At 43.9% G+C, this 22,865-nt stretch overlaps 1 protein-coding gene across 3 annotated transcripts in view; it reads left to right on the top strand.

The window, feature by feature from the left end:
- mideasb (mitotic deacetylase associated SANT domain protein b) overlaps positions 1–22,865 on the top strand; it is a 69,862-nt gene that overhangs the window by 36,686 nt on the left and 10,311 nt on the right. For all 3 annotated transcript variants that reach the window (XM_020509714.2, XM_020509713.2, XM_048599628.1), the window contains exons 2-7: positions 1–1,032; positions 8,959–9,261; positions 15,104–15,443; positions 16,597–16,663; positions 20,128–20,270; positions 21,699–21,802. The exon at positions 1–1,032 is cut by the window's left edge and continues 888 nt beyond it. In XM_020509714.2, the coding sequence (XP_020365303.2) occupies positions 1–1,032; positions 8,959–9,261; positions 15,104–15,443; positions 16,597–16,663; positions 20,128–20,270; positions 21,699–21,802 (1,989 nt within the window). The remainder of the gene's footprint in view (positions 1,033–8,958; positions 9,262–15,103; positions 15,444–16,596; positions 16,664–20,127; positions 20,271–21,698; positions 21,803–22,865) is intronic.

Below are 22,865 nucleotides of genomic sequence, written 5' to 3'. Positions count from 1 at the left end.
GCTCAGAGCCAACAGTCGAACCAACATCAACTCCAACAGCAACACGCCCAGAATCAACAGCTGAACCAACATCAACTCCAACAGCAACATGCACAGACCCAACAGCAGAACCAACTCCAGCATCAACTCCAGCAGCAGTACCAGCAGAACCAACTGCTGCATCAACATCAACAACAGCAACAAAGTAACGAAGGTCTGCCTCAACGTCAGTTCTTCCAGTATCCGTACAGCCAGAACCAGAAGCAAGAACTGCCTCCAAATTCAGTATTGAACATATTCCATCAAGTACACCAGCCACCACTCCTCCCCCTTTACAGTCACCAAGCACAGACCACGTGCCAACAGCACCTATTCCAGCAGTTCTTCCCTCACCAGCAGCCTCCTCAGTCTCTCGGTCTCCAGCGGGTACAGATGAGCCAGGGGTCTGATCCTTCAATGCATCACATAGTTTCAACTGCAGCTCCATTCCAGCAGCAACCTCCCGAGGTTCATGTCAGCAAAGGCCTTCAGAGGTTCACCCTGGCCGGCAACAAACAGGAACACGGTCCGCGCCAGCTGACGGTGGAATTTCAGGCCCCTCCAACAAAGCGGGCACAGTACTCCTTCAAGGAAAGGAAGGCAAAACCCCCACTGTTTGAGCCACACAGAGTTGGGAATCCGCCGGTTTCCACGGAGAGTGCCAGCCAATGCTGGCCGCAAGCCTATGGGCCAGAACTCCAGAAACTGCTCAATGTGCCTCCGAATCACTGCGGCCAGAACCAGCTCAAACTGTTCGAGGCAGGTTCGCTTCAGCCGAAGGGTGCCCAGGCTCACGGGATAGAGAGCTGGAGTCAGAAGGAACAGGAGGAGAACAGCCCGGTCTCCCAAGAGAGCAGGGAGCCTGTCCAGGAAGCCGCCTCACGGGACGAAGGCCCAGCTGATAGCCTTGTGCCAATCTCAGCGAAGAAAGGGAGAACTTCCAGCGAAGCAAACGGACTGCAGCCGCAACAAGAATCCACGGAGGTCCTGTCCAATTGGACCACCTCAGCTAAGGTAAGCAGTGAGCGGTTACTGAACATTGAAAACCCTGGTCCCCACTCCATCCCCCCCTTCCACCACGACCACCCCCTGACCCCTGCTGCAGCAAGTGTAATTCTTGCCTTTTTGTAATCCTGTCTTCCATTGGGATCTGTAAACTTTGTTGTCACCCCATTGATCACATATGATCACGACTTCTCTATCTATGTAGCAATGTCTTGCATTCATATAGCACCTTTTCCAATCTATGGCCCTTGAAATGCAGTCCCTGTAATAATCCAGAACACAGCGGAAGCACAGCAACTTCCCGTGACAACCAGAATGTCTGTTGTAGTAAAACTGGGGAAAGGCAATGGCCTAGTGGTGCTAATGCTGGACTGTTAATCCAGAGACCCAGATAATGTTCTGGGGACCCGGGTTCAAATCCCGTTATGGCAGATGGTGGAATTTCAATTCAATAAATGTCTGGAATTAAGAATCTAATGATGACCATGAGTCCATTGTCGATTGTCAGGAAAAACCCATCTGGTTCACTAATGCCCTTTAGGGAAGGAAACTGCCATTCTTACAAATGCCTACATGTGACTCCAGACCCACAGCAATGTGGTTGACTCTTAACTGCCCTCTGGGCAATTAGGGATGGGCAATAATTGCTAGCCAGCAACGCCCTCATCCCGTGAATGAATAAAGAAAAAGAAAAAACAGCGTGCAGGTATTTCTGCTATAACGCGCGTTTTGTTAATGCAAATTGGCTGTAACATGATTGATGAATAGTGGATGCTGTTGGATAATGTAAACTTTCTGCTGTACAGGTATAGCGATTTTTCTATAACGATTTCCCTATGACGTGATTTTCTATGGCACAAGGTCACACAAGAACACAGCTATCGCATTATAGAAGAAATACCTGTGTTGTGATCAGGGAGACCTTGTGGAGAGTTATGAAATTACCCACTTTGGTGAGAAGAATGATAAAGCTGAATAGATTTTAAATGGTGAATGTTGGCATTCAGGAGAACCTAGTGGGTGTTCTTGTACACAAAACGTTAAAAGTTCCTGTGTAGGTGCAGCAATCGCTTAGGAAGGTAAGTGGCATTTAGCCTTTAATGGATTAGAGCACCAGAGCAGGGATGACAGGGGTTTGTGAGACCACATCTATTAGGTACAGTTTGACCTCTTTACCTAAAGGTGCCTACAAGGGACTACAACTCAGTTCACTCAAGAGGGAGTTCACTCCTGGAGAGAGAGGACAATGCTATGATGAGATATTGAGTACAATGGACTGATATTCTTCAAAGTTTAGAATAACGAGAGGAGATACTATTCTTAGGAGTAATGCTTAATGTGACAGGGTGGATGTTTGGAGCTTATTTCCTAGTTTTGGAGAGTCTAGAGCTAGGGGTTGTAATCTTAGGCTAAGGCCTGAGATAAGAATTTTCTTCACTCAGAATGTTTGGTGTTCTCTATCCCAGAGGGTTGTGATTGCATGTCATATAGAGATAGACTGGGCACTAAGAGGATCAATCAATTGGGATATGAGCCAGCTGTGGCTCGGGGGTAGCACATTTGCCTCTGAGCCACAGGATCGTGCGTTCAACCCTTCTCCAGGCTTAAGACTTAGGAGTAGAAGTAGATCACTGAGCCCACTCCACTGTTCAGTGAGATCACATTGATCTGATAAATGTCAACTCCACTTTCCTGCCTTTTCCCCGTAACCCATGATTCCCTCGCTGATTAAAAATCTGTCTCAGCCTTGAGTATACTTTACTGTTAAGTCTGGGTTATTGAGGTTTGAGCACATAAAAGCCAAGCCGGGTGCTCCATTGCAGTACTGAGGGAGTGCTACACTGACAGGTGCTGTCTTTCTGATGAAATGTTGAACTAAGTTTCCCTCTGTTCAGTTGTCTATCAAAGATCCCATTGTGTTGAAAAAATGCAGGAGAGTTCTCCCCGATGTCCAGGCCAAAGCCTGTCCCTCAATCAAAATTATTTTCAAAAAAAAGGGTCATCTGGTGGTTGTCACATTGTTAACCATGTTTGTAAATGTTGGCAGAATATAGATGCTGAAACCACCAAAGCTGAAACAGCAGAAGGTGAAGTTGAGTGGGAAGGTTAAGAGTGAAACAGATTCTGAGGGACTATATTAGCTGCCCTCCTTCCTGTTGCTAATGTTGTTAATTTTAGAGTTACAGAGTCATACAGCACAAAAACGGACTTTCGACCCATCGATTCTGCTCTGACAATAACTACCACTAAAGGCATGTTAATCCCAATTTCCTGCACTTGTCCCATATCATTTAATGTTATGTTTGAAGTGCTCGTTCAATTTTTTTTTAAAAGTTGTAAGGTTTCTAGCTTCCACTGCCTTCCCAGGCAGTGCATTCCACCACCCGCTGAGTAAAAATGTTTTTCTCAAATTCCCTCTGAATCTCCTGCCCCCTACCCTAAAATCTAAAACTACCCTTGTGATTGACCCCTCAACCAAGGGAAACACCTTGTCCATAGCCCTCACAATCCTGGTGAATGTCCTCTGTACCCCCTCTATTGCTATCAATCCTTCCTCTAGTGAGGTGACCACAACTGCACACAGTATTCCATCTGTGGCCTTACCAATTTCCTGTACAACTCCAACATTATCTCCTTGCTCTTATACTCTATGCCCCGACTGATGAAAGCAAGTGTCCCATATGCCTTTGTAACTATCCTATTCACTTGCTCTGCCGACTTCAGGGATCTATGAATAATTACTCCAAGACCCCTCTGCTCCTCTAAGCTACCCAGTGTCCTGCTATTCATTAAATACTCCCTCATCTTGTTTCTTTTTCCAAAGTGTGAGGTGATGCTCTTATCAGGATTAAATTCCACCTGCCTATCTGATCAACCTACCTATATCTTCCTGTAACCTACAACCATCTTCCTCACTATTAACCGTGCTACCAATCTTGGTGTCATCTGCACACTTGCTTACTATTCTCTTGACGTTTTCGTCTGAACGATTTCTGTATATAACAACCAGCACTGATCCTTCTGGTATACCGCTGGACATCAGCCTCCAGTCTCTCAAACAGCCTTCTACCACTACCCTTTGTGTCCTATTACTAAGCCGGTTTCTGATCCATCTCGCCAAGTTTCCCTCGATTCCATGTGCTTTAACCTTCTCAATTAGTCTCCCATGTGGCACCTTGTCAAAAGGTTTGCTAAATTCCATGCAAACTATGTCAATTGAACGTCCCTCATCCACCCACTTGGTCACGTTTTTCGAAAAATTCTAACAAATTTGTTAGAACTTCTCAAAAATTCTTCTTGCTTTTCTTCGTACCCATCTGGGATCTTCACTCCCCAACCAGGAGAGGAGACTAGGTCTAATGTCTCATCCGAAAGAGGACACCGCTGATTCTGTACATTCCCACAGCAATGGATGGAGAGTTGGACTGAATTACATGCTCTGGTTTCTGTAGTGGAGCCTGAATCCACAATATACTGATTCGGGAGAGACTGAGACAAACTGAGTAACATCTCTCTCCCACTAAAAGAGGCAATGAGCAGCGGGTATGGGGTTGGATCACAGAGCAACTTTGAACCTCCTCAAATAGTGTTCCAGATAAGAGCAGGCTGACTGCTGGATGAAGAGGTGACCCTTGGCTGTGTGAACCACAGGCTTGCTTCTGAGAGATTTAATGGTGCCCCCTGCCACCTTGCTATCTAAAAGGCAGCATTAGAGGAGAGAATATGTGAATTTATGTAGCACCTTGCACGATTTCAGGATGCCCTATAACAATCCAAAGCCTAGCAGTGGCTGACCCAAACCAATAAATCGTGTAGAAGAGACTCTTTATGACTCCTTTCCTTTTTGAACTGCAGTGACCAAAAACAAATTACTTTGAGGATTTAAAATGCAGTGGGCACATCATCCCCAAAGTTTCGTTGTCAATCATACGATGTACACGACACGTGTTATACGCGTGACAGGAAGAGACATGTTATCTTCCTTGTGGCTCTTTGGAAGCGGTTCCCCCCAATCCCAGCTCTTACCCCGAAAATGTTCCTCCCTCTCTCAATGTTCATTCGATTGCCAATGGAAAGTTACTATTGAAGCTGTTCCTGCCACTCTTTCAGGCAGCGCACAATGACTCTCTGCCTTTAAAATTAAAACCACCCCCTCTGGTTCATTGACTATAAATACGTAGTGCACAGCTCTGCGAACACAGAAGCTCTAGGATGTGTTAGATCTCTTTTTTTTCCGGCAGTTTTGTCATATTGACTTTTTGTGTGGTTTCCTGGGTTCAGATTTGTTGTTGTTCAGCCAAATGTACCAGGTCACATTCTTTGGCTGTTATCAGGCTGCTGTTTGTGGGAGCTTGCTGTGCATAAACTGGCTGTCCGTTTCCTACACGACAGCAGTTTCCCACTGTTTAAAAAGCACTTTACTGGTTGGTAAGTGGTTTGGACCTTACTGAGGGTATGAGAACTGATTTAGAAAAGCAAAATTTATGTTCTTTGTTGGACCGCACTTGGAGCACAACACACACTTCTGGTCCATGTAATAGAAAAATCTGTAGCACTGGAGATGGCTCAGTGGTTAGCACTGCTGCCTCACAGCGCCAGGGGCCTGGGTTCAATTCCACCCTCGGTCAACTATCCATATGGAGTTTGCTCGTTCTCCCTGTGTCTGCATGGGTTTTTTCCGCATGCTCTGGTCTCCTCCCACAGTCCAAAATATGCAGGTTAGGTGGATTAGCCATGCTGAATTGCCCATAGTGTTCAGGGATATGTAGGTTAGCCGTGGGAAATGCAGGGTTATGGGGAGTGGGTTTGGGTGGGATGCTGTTTGGAGGGCCAGTGTGGACTCAATGGGCCAAATGACCTGCTTCTGCATGGTACAGATTCTATGATTCTATGGAGATGGTGTAGTCACCATTGTTTTACCACACCAGAGAGAGACAGCTGGTGGTGGTTTAACCTGAGGGTCACTTTTGCACAAGTGAGGGGAGAGGTTGAGAAGGAGAATCCATCATTATGACCTTAGCCAATGTGGGAATTGAACCTGTGCTGTTGTTATTACTCTGCATCGCAAAACAGCTGTTCAGTCAACTAAGATAACCGACGGTGTAAAGACGATATCAAAATCACCATGTTGTATCAGTGGATTGATTAACCTTGTGATTTGCATCCAGAAGGCTGATGTTGGAGATGATTGAAATGATCAGAAAGATGTAACGGTTGCTAGAGTAGAGGGAATATTTCTGTTTGTAAGAGAATTCAAAATGAGAGTCCATGGATACAAGGTACTAACAAATCCAATAGGGAATTCAGGATAAATATCTTTCCCAGAAAGTGAAGAGAATGTGGAAAAATAAAAGCAGATGCTTGCAGTCTGAAACAATAAAAGGGAGACACTTGGCTGGTAGGGCAGTATCTGTGGAGAGAGAAACACTTAATGTTTGAGTCTGATATGTCTCTTCTTTGGACCTGAAGGGAGCTGGCAAACATGGTTTTTTATGATGTTGACAAAGAAAGGAGGAGCAAGTGGAATAGATGGTGAGGGTGCCCAGAGCAAAAGACAACAGGAGTGCTCATGTTGGAGAGGACTGATAGAGATGCAGAATAGGTGTAAATGGTGGGTGTGAATAGTAGAAAGTCAGTCAGCTTGCTGAGAGCAAATACATTTAACAAGACACTAGGGGTGGGAAGGAGTGTAATCACAATGTTAATGTTCTGAAGTTATTGAACTTAGTGTTGAGTCCCGAAGGCTGTAAAATGCCTCGGGAAGATTAGGTCGCATCATTGAAACAGATATGACTATACTTCCTCTATACTGGACTACACTGACTCTGCTTCTTGTAAGGACTGTTTTCCCAGTCTCCCAGTTTCTCCATTTTTGTCACACCTGTTCTGATGATGCTGTATTCCACAACAGCATTTTCGATATGTGTTCCCTTTTCTTCAAGGATTCCCCACCTCTCACTTGCATTTCTGCCTTCAGCCCTCCTCGCTCCCCACCCCCCTAGAATCATGATGGGGTTGGCCTTGTCATCACGCTCCATCTCACCATCCTCCATATTCAAAGGATCGTACTTTGGCATTTCCACCACCTCCAGAATCTTGCCAGCAGCAAAAACATCTTCGCCTCCTTCCCCTGTCAGCATCCTGTAGGGAGCATTCCCTCTGTGACACTCTGGTCCATTCCTCTATAACTACCAATCCCTCGCCGTCCCCCATCTTCCGTGCAGTCACAGGATTTGTAATACCAACTCTTTTATGTCCTCCCTGCTCACTGTCCAAGACCTCAAACACTCTTTTCAGGTTAAGCAGCCACTTCTACTTCTTTCAATCTAGTCTGCTGTACTCATAGCTCACAATGTGGTCACCTCTACACTGGGGAGACAAACACCTGAGTGGGTGTGAGCACTTTACAGAACACTTCCACTGAGTTCACTAATGTGATCCTGTCCACCCCGCCTCCCCCAATCGCTTGCTTTGATTCTCCGCCCCGCTTTTATGCTCACACTTCCTTGTCCTACTTCAGTGAAGCTCAACACAAGTTGGAAGAATAACATTTTCCAATGAGACACTTCACAGCCTTGGGAACAAGAGGAGGCTATTCAGTCCCTCACGCCTGCTCCACCATTTTATGTGATCATGACTGATTGAACACTTTTATCCGTGCCATCTTCCTTAACCCTTTACATAATGGGTAATCAGAAATCTATCAATTTCTACTTGAAACATGTTCAAAGACTGAGCTTCCACAGCCCATTGAGTACAGAATTCCAAATGTGCATAACCTTCTGGGTAAAATAAATTCTCCTCATCTCTATCCTAAATGGCATCCTCAAACTTTCAGGACTTGATGTTGTGGGGGGAAATTCCATATCATCAGACCGTAAGCTCTGTCCTCCATTTCAATTCTGTTTCTCTTTGCCATGTGCATCTTGTTTATAATCATCCATTTTTATCATCCCTTCAATCCCAAAGAGGGGTCATGTCAACCTCAGAATGTTAACCCTGTTTTTCTCTCTCCATGGATGCTGCCAGACCCACTGAATATCTTCAGCACTTCCGTTTTAGGTTAGAATGTGGAACTCGTTTTCATGGGGTAAATAGCATGGGGGATCCATTTAAGGGAAAGCTGGATAAACAAATGAGGGAGAAAATGTAAGGTTTGATGAAAGGAAATCAAGCAAGAGATTAGGAGCAGAAGTAGACCATTCAGTCCATCATCTGTTCTGCCATTCGAAAAGGTTATGACCATCTGCTTATGTCCTGAATTTTACATTTATCCCCAATACCCCTCAATTCCCTTATCTTTCTATCCAACCTCTGCCATAAAATTATTTGAGGACCTTGCATCCACTATAGAAAGTCCCAGAGTCTCTCAATCCTCTGAGAAAAAACTTGCTTCATCTCTATCCTAAAAGGATGAGCCCTAATTTTTAAATAATATCTACTAGTTCTGGTCACATTCACAAGAGGAAATGTACTTTCCACACACCCATCTTGTCAAGACTGTTCAGGATCTTAAACACTTCAGTCAATTCACCCCCTCACTCTTCTAAACCCCAGTGGAAACAAGACCAGTCTCAAAAGAGATCTAGTAAAGCCCCCCGCCCGCCCGCCCCCCCCCCCCGAAACTGGAGACCAAAACTGCACAAGGAACTTGAGATGTAGTCTCAGTGATGCCCTGTACATCTGAATTATAACATCTTTACTTTAATATTCAACTCTTTGCGTAATAGAGGATAGCATTCCATTAGCCACCTTAATCACCTCCTGTACCTAAAAACTAACTTGAAATGATATATCCACATACATAAGCACTAGCATAGACTCATGAGTCACTATGCCTGTTTGTGTGATCTAATTTTTGTCTGCTTTCTTGCTTCACATTTTTGGGAATAGAAGGTTAAAATCAAGTGCTTTTTTTATTTGCTTCTCTTTCAGCTTGGAGAGAATGACTCCCAAGAAGAAAGGAACAGCTTGGCTGCTGGCCACTCAAAGGTCCCTGCAGTGTCTGCGAGTTCTAGAGGTCGGCTTGATGACAGCTGCCTGCTGCCACTTGTAATACCGGTGTCCGTGCCGGTCCGAAAGATGGACCCTGTTACAACTAACATCGACAAGAAAGAGGATGGGGAATCCCAGGGCAACTCGGCAAACGAAAGGGATCCATCAGAGCTCAATCAATCTCTATTACCCACCCGCAGACGAAGACTGAGTAGAGGGTCAGGAACGGAACATTCGGTCCAGGTAACACGCTGTTCTAATGTTGCACATTTATATATAATCTTTCTGATATTGTAAACCCACGGAGTGGTTATGGCATGCAGTCCACGCCAGCCGCCTGTAGATCAATCCAGTCAGTCCCATTCCTCCTGCTGTGTCCCTGTAGCCCTTTCTCTCAACTGCTGACTTGATTTCCTTTTCAAATCATGTGTTGTCCCCACTTATACCAAACTTCATAAGCAGTGAGTTTCAGTTTATTGATATTCACTGTGTAAACAAGTTCTTCCATGTATCCTTCCGTATATCTTCCACCCAAAACTTTATAAGACTTTGTCCCCTTCTTCTAGTACCATCAAGTCCGAATATATTTCCTAAATATTTAGCAGAAGAGTAAGGGGGAGGGCAATGTAAACTTATCAGCACAGTTCTAAAGAGGATGTCAAGGATGTGAAGCAAGAAAGCAGACAGAAATTAGATCACACAAACAGACATAATGACTATTTGCCTAAGCCAGTCACTATCTCATACACTTAAGTCAATTCTCCCCTCAATCTCCTTTGTTTCAAGGAGAACAACCTCAGCTTCTCCAGTTGTGGTAAAATCCCCATTCCTCAAACAATTCTGGCAACTTCGAGAATCCACATCACCTTCCTACAATGGGGTGACATGAATTGGACGCAAGACTCTAGCTGTGACCTAGCCAGAACTTTATAAACCTGCCTCCTTTTGCACTTGGTGCCTTTATTTGTGAAGCACTAAGATTCCATATACTTTGCAAACCACACTCTCAGTATGTTCTGCCGTCCTCTAAGATCAGTGCATGCGCAGTCCTAGGTTCCTTGTCCCTACACATAATCTTTAGATCTGGGCTTTTAAGTTTACATTGCCCTCCCTCTTTCTCTTCTGCTAAAATACATTTTGTCTATTCTCTAGATTAAACTCTACCTGTCCCTTTTCTGCTTATTCTCAGCCTGCCTTCTTTTTAGCCCATGTCCTAATGCAGTTGATAAATATCACCCTCACTATTAGTCAGACCTCCATAAGGGATTATCTAGGGTGACTTTTGACAATGAGCCATAGAAGATGTTAGAATGGGTGAAGATGTACATTTTGAAGAGCCTCTTAAAGAGGAGAGTAAGGTGGAGAGGGTTAGTGAGGGAATTCCGAAGCTTAGCAATGAATACATTGCTGCCAGGAGTGGAGTGATTTAAATTAGGAATGCATTGATAACCGAGACAGTAGCAGGCTAGAGCTGCTTACGGATATAGGGAGCGTAAGTGGAGCCACTTGAATATGAGGTGAAGAATTTCCGTGCTAAGGCATTGTTAGAATGGGAGCCAATGTAGATCAGCAAACACAAGGGGTAATGGGTAACAGGTCATGTTGCAGGTTAAAGAACAGGCAGCAAAATTCTGGATGATCTCCAGTTTATGAAAGATGCAAAGTGGGAGGCCAACTAGAGCAGCATTTGAATAATTGATTTTAAAGCCGTGGATGAGGGTCTCAGTAGTAGATGGACTGAACCGAGGCAGAGTCAGGTGATTTCAGGGAAGTGACCAAATGTTTGAAGATTCACTTGGGCAAACCTCTTCCTCTAAGTTTTTGATCTGACACACATACATTAACTCAGAGCAGGAGTACTCAGAGCAAACCTTTCAAGTTTGTTCCGCTATTCGGTAAGATTATAACTGGTCTATTTGCATTCTGAATCCCATGTTCTCATCTACTCCCAATAACCTTTTGATTCTTGTCAGACAAGGGAATCTGTCGACCTCCAGCATAAAAATGTTCAATGACTCCCCTTTCTGAGGCACAGTGTTCCAAAGTTGCCCAGCCCTCCGAGGGAAAAACAAAATTTCCTCATGTCTGCCCTGAAAGGGTAACCCCTGATTTTAAAACAGTGTCCTCTAGTTCTGGACTGACCCATATTGTTTCCACATCCACCTTGTCAAAACTATTTGGGATCTTATAAACGTCAGTTAAGTCACTCCTCATTCTTCTAAACTCCACTAGAAACAAGCCTGGTCTGTCCAACCTTTTCATAACAAGACAAACCACTCATTCCAGCTATTAATTTAATGGACTTCCTTTGAATCATCTGCAAAACATTTACACCCTTTTCTAAATAAGGACAAAACTGCACACAGTATTCAAGATGTGGTTTGTATGCTTTGTATAACAGGAGCGTAACATTCTTGCGTATAAGTTCAATTCCTCACTATCCTGATTTGGAAATATGTTGCTGTTGCTTCACTATTGCTCCAGCAAAATCCTGAATTCCCTCTCTAGGTCTATCCAGAGTATATGGACTGAAGCAGTTCAAGAAGGCAGCTCACCTTCTTAAGGGCAACTAGGAATGGGCAATAAATTTTAGCCCAATCCCACAAATGAATTTTTACAAGTGTAGCATTCCACTGGTCTTGTTAACCACTTGCTGTACTGCATGCCAGTATTTTGTGGCTCATGCTATCTATCTAGATTTTTCGCAGTCTGAATTCTGCAGTCATTCTATACTTTTTTTAAAAATTCTTCCTGCCAAAGTGAACAACTTTACATTTTCCAATATTATACCCATTTGCCAGATTTTTGTCCACTCACTTTATCCACCTGCATCTTTATTATGTCAAAATCAAAATACTGTAGCTGCTGGAGATCTGAAACAAACACAGAGAATGCTGGAGAATCTCAAGGTGTGGCAGCATCTGTGGAGATAGAAACAGAGATAACGTTTTGAATTTGAAATGACTCTTCTTCAGACCAATTAAGTTTCTCCAGCACTTTTGGCTTTTATTTCTCTATTATGTCACCTACACAATATACTTTCCTAACATTTATGTCATCTGCAAATTTAGCCACCATGTTTTTGTTCCCTTCATTTAAGTCATTACCTTAAACTTTTTAATGCTTCGATTTATGTCACACGACACTATTTCAGATTTGGATGAACCATTTGAAAGGTCAGGTCACCTCTTCAGAAAATATTGGTGGACTGACCTTGTACAAAACACTTGCTGAAATGGAGTGAAAATGGTCCATTCAAATTATCGTCCATGTATTTTTTGCAGCTGATGTGGTTATCACTGGCAAAGAGATGTTTGTTGCCCATCCTTAGATGATGATGGTGGTGGTTTGCTAGACCATCTCAAAGGGCAGAGACTTTACACCTCTATATTGCAGCAATGGTTTATATTTACGGTGGGAAGATATTCCAATTATATCTTAACTAGTTAAACAACACTCAATAGTTGAGTGATAGTTCTAAATTAATAAGTAAACCTAATTAGTTAAATAATCACAGCTGCAGAACAAGCAGATGTATTGCAGCTGTAACATGTGGGAGCTAGTGGACACCAGTGTGACCGACAGCACCTACATTTGCAGTAAGCACCTGTAACTCAAGGAAACTCAACTCCAAGATGGATGTGATGGAACACTCACCACTTGCGTGGATGAGTGAAGCACCAACAACAAAAAGAAGCTTGACACCATCCAGGACAAAGGAACCTACTTGATTAGCATTCAGTGTAACACCTTGATGGTCACTCCCTCCACCATCAATGCATAGCAATAGCAGAGTATACCAGATGCACTGCAGTAACTCACCAAAGCTCCTCCAACAGCATCTTTGAAATCTGCAACGTCTATCACCAAGAAGGACATTAGCAGCAGATGCGTGGAAACATCATCACCTGCACGTTCCTCTCTGAGCCGCACACCATCCTGACCTGCAATTATTATCATTGAAGGAACAATGTCATTGGGTCAAAATCCTGGAACTCCCTCCTTAACAGCAATGTGGGTACTTACACACTCGGAGCTGAAGTGGTTTAAGAAGGCAGCTTACCACCACCTTGTCTGGGGCATGTTCAATGGACAATAAACGTCAGCCTAACCAGTGAAACCCATGTCCTGTGAAAAGTAACACTTCTGTTCAAGAAAGGAGGAGACAAAAAAAGCAGGAACCTGTTGGCCAGTTAACTTAGCATCTGTCATTGGGAACATACTTGAATCTAAGATTGAGGGGACAGCATCAGCACATTAAGGTAATCCTAATATAATGAACCAGCATCACCATAGTTTTGTGAAAACAAAATTATGTTTGTGAAATTTGTTAGAATTCTTTAAGGATGTAACAAGCAGCATGGATAAAGGGGAACCTGTAGATTTGAATTTCCAAAAGACCCTTGATAGGGTGTCAAATTAAGTTCCTGCACAAGATAACATCTTGGTATTGGAGGTAACACAGTGTGGAGCTGGAAAAACACAGCAGGCCAGGCAACAGAGGATCAGGAAAGTTAATGTTTCAGGTCGGGACTCTCCTTCAGAAATGGGATGGGGTGGAAGGGAGATCAGAAATAAATAGAGAAAGGAGGGGTGGGGCTGGGGAGGGTAGGTGAGGATGAGAGGGAGGGTTGGACATGGGATGAGGCCAGGGTTGTCCCATGACCAACCGTCCCTCTCATCCCTGCCTCCTTGATCTGACACAACCTGTCCATCTTCTCCTCCACCTATCTGCTCCCCCCACCTCACTGATCAATCCCCACCTCTCCCTACCTGCACTCACCTATCACCATCCCACCTATCTTCCCCAGCCCCACCCCTCCTCTCTCTATTTATTTCTGAGCTTTCACCCCTCAATTTCTGAAGAAGGGTCCCGACCCGAAATGTCAACTTTCCTACTCCTCTGATGCTGCCTGGCCTGCTGTGTTCTTCCAGCAGCACACTGTTATCTCTGACTCCAGCATCTGCAATTCTTGCTATCTCTTGGTAGTGGAGTTGATATGTTATCATTGAGAGAGGATCGCCTAACTAACAGGAAATGGATGGTTAAGGTAAATAGATCATTCTCAGGTTGGCAAACTGTAACTAGTGCAATTAGAACTGAAGCCTAAACAACTTACAATATATATTAACTTGGATTAAGGTACTCACTGTATTGTATCCATTTTTGTTGTTGATACAAAGATAGGAGGGAAGTTATGAGGAGGAAATAGTATTGATGTGATCTCACCAATGTTTTGTATAAACAGAAGCATAACATCCTTGCATGTATGTTTAATTCCTCACTATACTGACTTGGAAATATATCACCATTCCTTCACTGTTGCCATGGCAAAATCTTGGAATTCCCTCCCTAAGGGCATTGTGGGACTACCTACAGCACATTGACTGCAGCGGTTCTAGAAGGCAACTCACCACCACCACCACCTCAAGGGCGACTAGGAATGGGCAATAAATTCTAGCCCAGTCAGTGATGCCCACAATCCCAGAAATGAAAAAAGAATAGCATTCCATTAGCCGCCTTAAGGAGAAACTAGACAACCATAAGAGGGAGAATGAATAAAAATGGTGGGAGATTTAGATGAGAAAAGAAGGGCGGAAGTGCCAGTGGAGCTGAAATTGACTGGTTAAGCCAAATTTGCTGTAATTCTATGTCAATACTTAAATCACAAAACATAACCTGATGCAAAGATGGCTTATCTGAAATGTTCAGATGTCAATCATAAACACTGTCACATTTTTCCTCTTGCTTCCTTTGTTCTCATGAGATCAGCATGTGGTTGCAGTGGGTGTTTAGAAAAGGATCTTCTCTTGTAGAATGGCGTACTCTTTACCCAGCATTCACAGTGGCAGAGAAAGTGCCCTATCTCTGGGAAGGAAGACATGCTTGATAGAGTGGTTTCTGTACTGTTGTGGGTGCTGGGTAAAGACCTCTTCATTTTCCTGCGAATCTGTACACGACAGATAGTGACCACTCAAAGTAAAGACAGCTGGTGCCAGTCCCAGTCCCAAGGGTGTCCGGAATTTGCAAGTTTCACTGTACAGTTTGTTGTGTCTGAATAAAACGTGATGCCTATCTTTACAGGAGAATGCTAGCTCCAGAGGTCATGTGAACCTGACAGCAAAACTGAAACGGCGACCAAGACCAGAGCCTCTCTTCATTCCACCCAAGCCCCTCAACCATGTCTCTGTCATCACTTACCCGCCCGGCACGCTTTATCAGAGCAACCTGCGCTCGCCAGTCAGATTACTTGACCATCCCATGGACAAGAACTTCCAACCTCCACCCTACACACCCCCACCTATCCTCAGTCCCATGCGGGAGGGCTCAGGATTGTACTTCAACGCCTTCCTGTCATCTTCAAGTAACTCGTCTCAGCCGGTCACACCAAGGTCAACGCCGAAAGCATCTTTAAGCCAATCAAGTGAGTTCTTTGTCCATTGACTCTTCTTACTCTGCTGCAGTACTGTACTGTGGGGAGGTGTTCAACATGTTCGACCTTCCATTTCAGAACCAGTGGTACTTACCTGTCACTGTGCTGGCACTGACATTTCAGGAATGCGTTATGGTGGCAGTGTGGGCTTTCTATATCAAACGCCATAGCCAGCAGTGTGGTTACTATTTTAGATTTGTGTCCATCTGGAACTAACTTGTGTGTGGGAAGAGATTTGGATTATGAAAAAAAAATTTACATTGATGTAGTACCTATCTCTAGAAGTCCTTGTATACTACATCCTAACTTAGAATGATCATTCTATTTCTGGATCTCTACTGAGTGTTTTCTCTCAGTCCTTGTCTTATTCCTGCCCATCCCCCACCATCTCTATCCCTTTGCTTTCTGATTCTCTCTCTCTCTCTCCCCCCTGCCCCCAACTCTTTCCCCACTCCTCTCTTTCTTTCACTATCTCCCTGTCTCTTTCTCTTTTGCCCTCTGCCTCTCCTCTCACACTCCTGTCTCTGTCCTTTGCTATCTGTCTCCTCCTACCTGCACTCTCTCATTCCCTATCCTCCCGCGGTCTCTCTCTCTCTCCTCCCTCCTGTTCTCTTCCCACTCTCAAACACTAATAATGTGCATTTAGCATTTTAAGTAGTAAAATGTCCCGAAGAGAATTGTCAAACTAAATTTTACACTGAACCGCTTACTTAGGAACGGTAGCCAGAAATTTGGTCAAAGTGGTAGCTTTGACAGAGATTCTTTAAGCTGGAGGGAGAGGTTGAGAGGTTTTTAGATGAAATTCCGGAATTTAGGATCTCAGTGGCCGGAGGCACTGCCACCAGTGCTGGAGTGGAGGAGATTGAAAAGTAGTGCAAAAGGCCAGAATTGGAGGGTCCCAGGAACCTCAAAGGGTTGTAGCACTGCACGATGTTGACTGAATTAGGAAGGATGTGACCACATGTTTTAATTTTTGTCCTTCGTGAAGCACATTGACGTATTTTGCTCTTGTTACTGGCACTATATAAATGCAAGTTGTAAGTCAAGCATAGTCTACAATAAGATGAAGTTCATGTAGCCTATGGGTTTTCGCTCTAGGTCTTTCATGCGGTTGTGACAATTGTAAAAATTTTCTCTCCTCCAGACAGTGCTGATACCCCTCCTCCGGTTCTCTCCCTCATGAATGAAGCCACACCAGCAAGCATCGAACCGTAAGTAACCACAAAAGGTTATGTTTCTGTTCTTCTGTTTTTATACACCCTGGCTTTCTATTGAAAAGTGGTACAGGACATCACTAGAAATCAGATTATAACAGCTATTGAGCAGATAATGCATCTGGAAACCAAATTGGAAATTGAAAGCTCTAAAACAAGAAAGGGAATCAAAGCGAGAGTATGAAAAGAGACTGGCAGCTGACATAAAACAGAATCCAATGTCATTTAGAACAGTAAGAGGATAATTAAAAGATCGAGTGAGCCAATGAGGGACTGAAAGAGGATTTATATATGGAGGCAGAGGCACAGCTGAGATGTTAAATTAATACTTTGCATCTGTCTTTACCAAGGAAGATAATGTTGCCCACATCATGGTGGAAGAGGAGATAATTTGGGTATTTTTAAGGAGTTAAAATAGATAAGATGAAATTGGATAGGCAGTTGATAAAGCATCAGGACCTTATGAGATGCGTCCAAGGATGCTGAGGGAAGTGAGACCGGAAATTACGGAAAAATGGGCCATAATTTTTTGGCTCCTTTTAGATATGGGCAGCCAGAGGACTGGACAAATGTTACACACATTCAAAATAAAAATGTGTAAAGATAAACCCAGCAACTACAGTCCGGTCAGTTTAACCTCAGTGGAGGGGAAGCTTCATAAACTGATAATCTAAGTTAGCTCAGTTATCAGGGACAAAATTAATAGTCACTTAGGCAACTAATTACAGAACACCAGCACAGATTTGTTATTGGATAAGTCATGTTTAATTAACTTGGTTGAATTTTTTTAATGGGAGTAACAGAGTTGATAAGGGTTATACTGTTGATGTTACGTCCGTGGAATTTGAGGTGTTTGATACAGTGGCACACAACAGACTGAGGAAAGTCAAGATTCCGGGAATAAAAGGGATGGTAGTAAAATGGATACAGGATTGGCTAAGTGACAAAAACAGACTGTGATTATTGGATATTTTTCAGACTGGAGTAAGGTTTATTATGGAGTTCCTCAGAATTAGTGTTCATCTTCCTGTGATTCATATTGATGGCCTAGAGCTGGGTGTGTGGTGGACAATTTCAAAATTTGCAGAGTATACAAAACCTGGATGTGTTGTGAACTGTGATGAAGGTAGTTTAGAACATTAAAACAATACCTACAAGTTGGTGGAAAGGACAGGCAAGTGGCAAGTGAGATTCAGTGTAGAGAAGTGTGAAGTTATTCATTTTGGTCGGAAGAGCATATAGTGAAATTATAAACATTTAAGGGTGCAACTCAAAAGATGCAGGAGAGGAGAGACCTGGATCTTCATGCTCACTGAAGGTGGCAGGAAACCTTAAGAGACTGTTTAAAGAGTACAGCATCCTGGGCTTTATTAATAGGGGCATTAGAGTACAAGAGTAAGGAAGTTATGTTAAACTTGTATAAGACTACTGGTGCAGCCTCAACTGGAGTATTGCTTCCAGTTCTGGGCACCACACTTTAGGAAGGATATGAAGGTATTAGAGTGAAAAAATGATTCATGAGAATGCTTCCAGGGATGAGGAACCTCAGGTATTTGGATAGATGAGACAAGCTGGGTCTTTTCTCCTCGTAGAAGAGAAGGTTGAGAGGAGATTTGATGGAGGTATTTAAAATTATTAAAGGGACTGAACAGAGTTGGTAGAGAGAAACTGTTCTGATTAAGAACCATGGGCACGGATTTGGCAAAAAAAGCATTAGCAATCCGAGGGAAAAAATAATTTTAGTGGGGATCTGCAACACGCTGCTTGACTGTGTGCTGGAGGTAGGTTCAGGTGAGGCCTTCGAGAGGTAATTGGATTATTTTCTGGAAAGGAGGAAAGTGCAGGTTATAGGGAGAAGATGGGGGAGCAGCTGTAGGTAAACTGTTGCTGCAGGGAATCAGCACAGACACAATGAGTTCACCTGCCTCCTCCTGTGCTATAACAATTTGTACCTGGTGGGAAAGAGGGAGCCCAGCTTCCTAACTGGCTTCAGTACCTTTTGGGGTTGTTGTGGACTGGCTTTTGTGGGAGGGGAGCTGCCTATCCCCTGTGTCGAAATACATGTTGCAGTGGTGATAGAATTGTACAAAAACAAAGTTGCTGGAAAAGCTCAGCAGTCTGGCAGCATCTGTGAAGGAGAAAACAGAGTTAACGTTTTGAGTCCGGTGACCCTTCCTCAGAACGGATAGGATTGTGTTCAGCCTGATATCCCTCATGTCAAATTGCCAGACGTTAAAGGCTTGTGTGGAAGTTGACTCACTGTGGAAGGGGAGGATGAGAGAGATAGTGGGGCAATTCCTGAAATTGGAAAGAGTCCAGAGAGAATTAAGGGGGTAGCACTGTCCAGTCCATGGTGCCTTGCACAGGTAACCTCATCACCAATGGCCTATCAATCATGACATCATGACGGGTTTTTTTTTGGGGTCAATACAGAGAAAGGGGTGTAATGTTAAGGGTAATCTGGGGACACAGTCTTAAAATTTAGTATCAGCACATTTGGAACTGAAAACAGGAAGCAGTTTCTCGCATGTGGAAATCTGGAATCCTATGCCACAAAATGTTGTGGGTCCAATCAGTTGGAGTTTTGAAGATTGAAATCGTTGTGTTTTTGTTTGTGGGGATATAAAAAGATATTAAAAGGGTAAGGCCACATGTGGAGTGTAATTCTGGTTGCCCTGCTATAGGGAGGATATCATTAAACTGGAAAGGGTGCAAAAATGAGTTACAAGGATGCTACTGAGACTGGAGGTTTTGAATTATAAAGAGAAACTGGATGGGTTGGGACTTCTTTCCCTGAAGTGTAGGAGGCTGAGAGGTTTATAAAATCACAACGGAGTAGATAAGGTGAATAGCCAGAGTCTTTTCCCCATCATTGGGGAGTCCAGAATTAGCGATCATAGGTTTAAGGTGAGAGGGGGAAGATTTACAACAGACCCAGGGTCAGCTTTTTCACACAGAGCGTGATGCATGTATCGAATGAGCTGCCAGAGAACATGGTAGAGGTGGATACAATTACAACGTTGAAAAGACATCTGGATGGGTACTTGAATAGGAAAGGTTTAGAGGGATAATGGTGTAATGCAAGTAAATTTGGACTAGTTCAGTTTAAGAAACCTGATAAGCATGGACGAGTTGGGCTGAAGGGTCTGTTTTTGTGCTGTGTGACTCTGATGTAATGGAATGGCAGAACAAGCACAGAAGGCAAAATGGCCAACTCTTTTTACTGTGAAAAGTAGCAGGCTTTCTTCTCAAAGTATCGATGGGATTCAATTTATTTTCATACCAGCTCAGCAGTGAAACATCACATGCTAAAAAGAAAAATTGCTTTGGGGCGCTAATTATCAGGACTTGATATCTTCCAACGTTTGGCCAGAGTACAAGATGATGTTGGTGGAAGAGATGAGGTGCTGCTGTTTTTAGAGATTTTACCATCACTTTCTTTCTCCCCCACCCACCCTCAGGCGGATTAACATCGGTCCACAGTTCCAAGCTGAAATACCTGGGCTATGCGATAGGTCTCTGGCAGCAGCAGATGCCAGCCATGCTGATCTGGTCTTCAAACCATGGGAGGGTCACAAAACCAATCGGTTTAACCAGCAGAGCGGTGAGAAAATATTTCGTGAAAGAAACTAGACATTCAATACAAATGGTTGAACATCATGATGGCCAGAATGGAGAAGATTGGCTAATTGCTCTGACAGTCACCCTGACACCCATTGCCTGCTCTAACATAAATAACTGGAATTTTTTTGACACCCGTCACTTATATCAGTACTTCCCAAACATTTTCCTACCATGACTCGTGGGGCGGCACGGTGGTTCAGTGGTTAGCACTGCTACTTCATAGCATCAGGAACCAGAGTTTGATTCCTGCCTTTGGTAACTGTGTGGAGTTTGCATATTCTCTCCGGTTTCCAGATATACAAGTTAGATGGATTGGTTTTCGTGTTCAGGGATGTGTAGGCTAGATAGATTAGCAATGGGAAGTGCAGGGTTACAGGGATAGGGTGGGATGCTGTTCGGAGGGTCAGTGTGAACTCAATGGGCCGAATGCCCTGCTCCCACACTGTAGGGATTCTGACATTCCATGAGTTCATCTCCAGGCTTGTGACCCCTCTATGAGCGGTGGGTGGGAGTGGGGGTGGGGAGGTTGTTGCTGGTGGGTGGGTAGGAGAGAGAGAGAGAGAAGACCTATTGGAGTAAGGGGAGAGAATTGGCCATTGCTGTTTTGGAGTGCATGACCAGTATTCCCTCAGGCCTGTGGGCTGCAACAATTTCTGGAATTTCTGGAACTGGAGGGCATTGCTGTGATTTGCGTGCGGACGCCAATTGGAGCAACTGCACATGTGCTCAGCGTCACTGCTTAAAGAGAACGTTGCTCATGACCCCACTTGAGGTCCCAACCCCTATTTTGACAGCCCCAATCTACATGATGCAACTGCCCTCCACCTGTTTTGCTGAAGAAATAACCCCATTACTACTGGGAGACATTTATGTAGTTTCAATTATGAGCTCCATTTGCCATAGTTCATAGAACATTTTTTTTGAAAAGTCTCTATTTCCTGAATTTGATTAGTGAGCTGTTTCAAATGAAATCTGTTTACAGAGTAAACAGACTTCAATTTCTGCCTAATGCTCAGTTTGTATGAATCCTGTCCTGCCTTCACCTCACTGACAGACAGTACCTATACTTGTTCTGTGATTCAATATTCTACTTCACAAAAATTTCTCTGCTCCTTGTGCTGTGAACCCTCCAATACTGATTCCATTAAACAGCCAGTTAAATTTGTATTCTGGGGATGATGCTTGCCAGCAGTGGGTGACTGGCTAAAAGGGAAATGAGGCTGGGTAATAATAACACAGTGAGCAATGATATCAGGCTATAGAGGTCATCTGTATCCTAACTCTCAGTAAGTCCCATTTCTTCATCACCCCTGCACTCGCTGACTTACACTGGGCACACAGTTTGGCAACATTTTAAAATCCAATGTTCTCCAACTTAATGCTTACTCTTGTTTGGTTTTCCCTGTAGTGGATGACCTGATGACTCTAGCCTGTTCCAGCATTTTACCAGGAGGAGGTACAAACCAGGAGCTCACCTTACACTGTCTGCACGAGTCGAAGGGCAACATATTGGTGAGTAATCCTAAATCTCTCTCAATTTATCTATATGACTTCTCTCTTTCCCTATCTCTCTCACACACAGTCAAGCACTAACACACACATATGACTGCATGTAGCTTATCCTCCAGTTCAGATATGTGTTGCATACATGAACTTTACATGAAAGCATGTGTGTTTACATTTATAAAATATATGCATGTTTAGAAAATATAGAATGTCAGAACTGTTACATCAAAGAATGGGACCGTTTGGCCCAATGCAGGCGGTTCAGAGGGAAGCACAAGTGGCTCAGTGGTTAGCACTGCTGCTTTACAGCCCAAGGGACCCGGATTCGATTCCACCCTCGGGTGACTGTGTGTATGTGTGGAGTTTGCACGTTCTCCCCGTGTCTGCGTGGGTTTCCAACAGGTGCTGCAGTTTCCTCCCACTGTCAGAAGATGTGCAGGGTAGGTGAATTGGCCACGCTAAATGCAGGGCTACAGGGATAGGGTGAGGGGGATGTGCATCCGGGTGGGATGCTCTTCAGAGGGTCAGTGCAGACTCAATGGGCCAAATTGTCTCTCTGCACTGTAGAAATTCTATGATTCTAAGTCACATCCATGCTAGCTCTCTGCAAATGTGCTCAGTTCCTCTCCTTGACCCTTCTCCAGTGCCCTTCAAGATGTTTTTTATTCAGATAATTATTTAATTTTCTTTTGAAAGCCATTATTAAACCTCAAGCACTTTGGCAATGCTGCGTGTCACTCCTTCTGTAACTTTTCTTCCCTTCGCCATTTACCTTTGATTGGCTCTCGACTTTAACAGTGGAAGACATTTTTCCATAACCCACCCTATCCAGCTCCTCCAATCCAATGTCAGTACATGTGAGGCTGAAAAAGCACAGCAGGTCAGACAGAATCCGAGGAGCGGGAAAGTCAACATTTCGGGCTGAAACCTGTCGTCAGGACTGGGGAGAGGTAGGGGAGCCCAGAAATAAATAGAGGGAGGCGGAGTGGATTCCCTTGTCCTTACCTACCATCCCAGCAGCATCCACATCCAGAAGAACATCAGCTGCCATTTCCACTACCTCCAGCAA

The sequence above is a fragment of the Rhincodon typus genome, chromosome 8 (assembly GCF_021869965.1).
Source record: "Rhincodon typus isolate 14 chromosome 8, sRhiTyp1.1, whole genome shotgun sequence".
Lineage (NCBI taxonomy): Eukaryota > Metazoa > Chordata > Chondrichthyes > Orectolobiformes > Rhincodontidae > Rhincodon > Rhincodon typus.
Note: the sequence above shows the minus strand (reverse complement) of the source record. Positions and strands in the feature narration are given on the sequence as shown.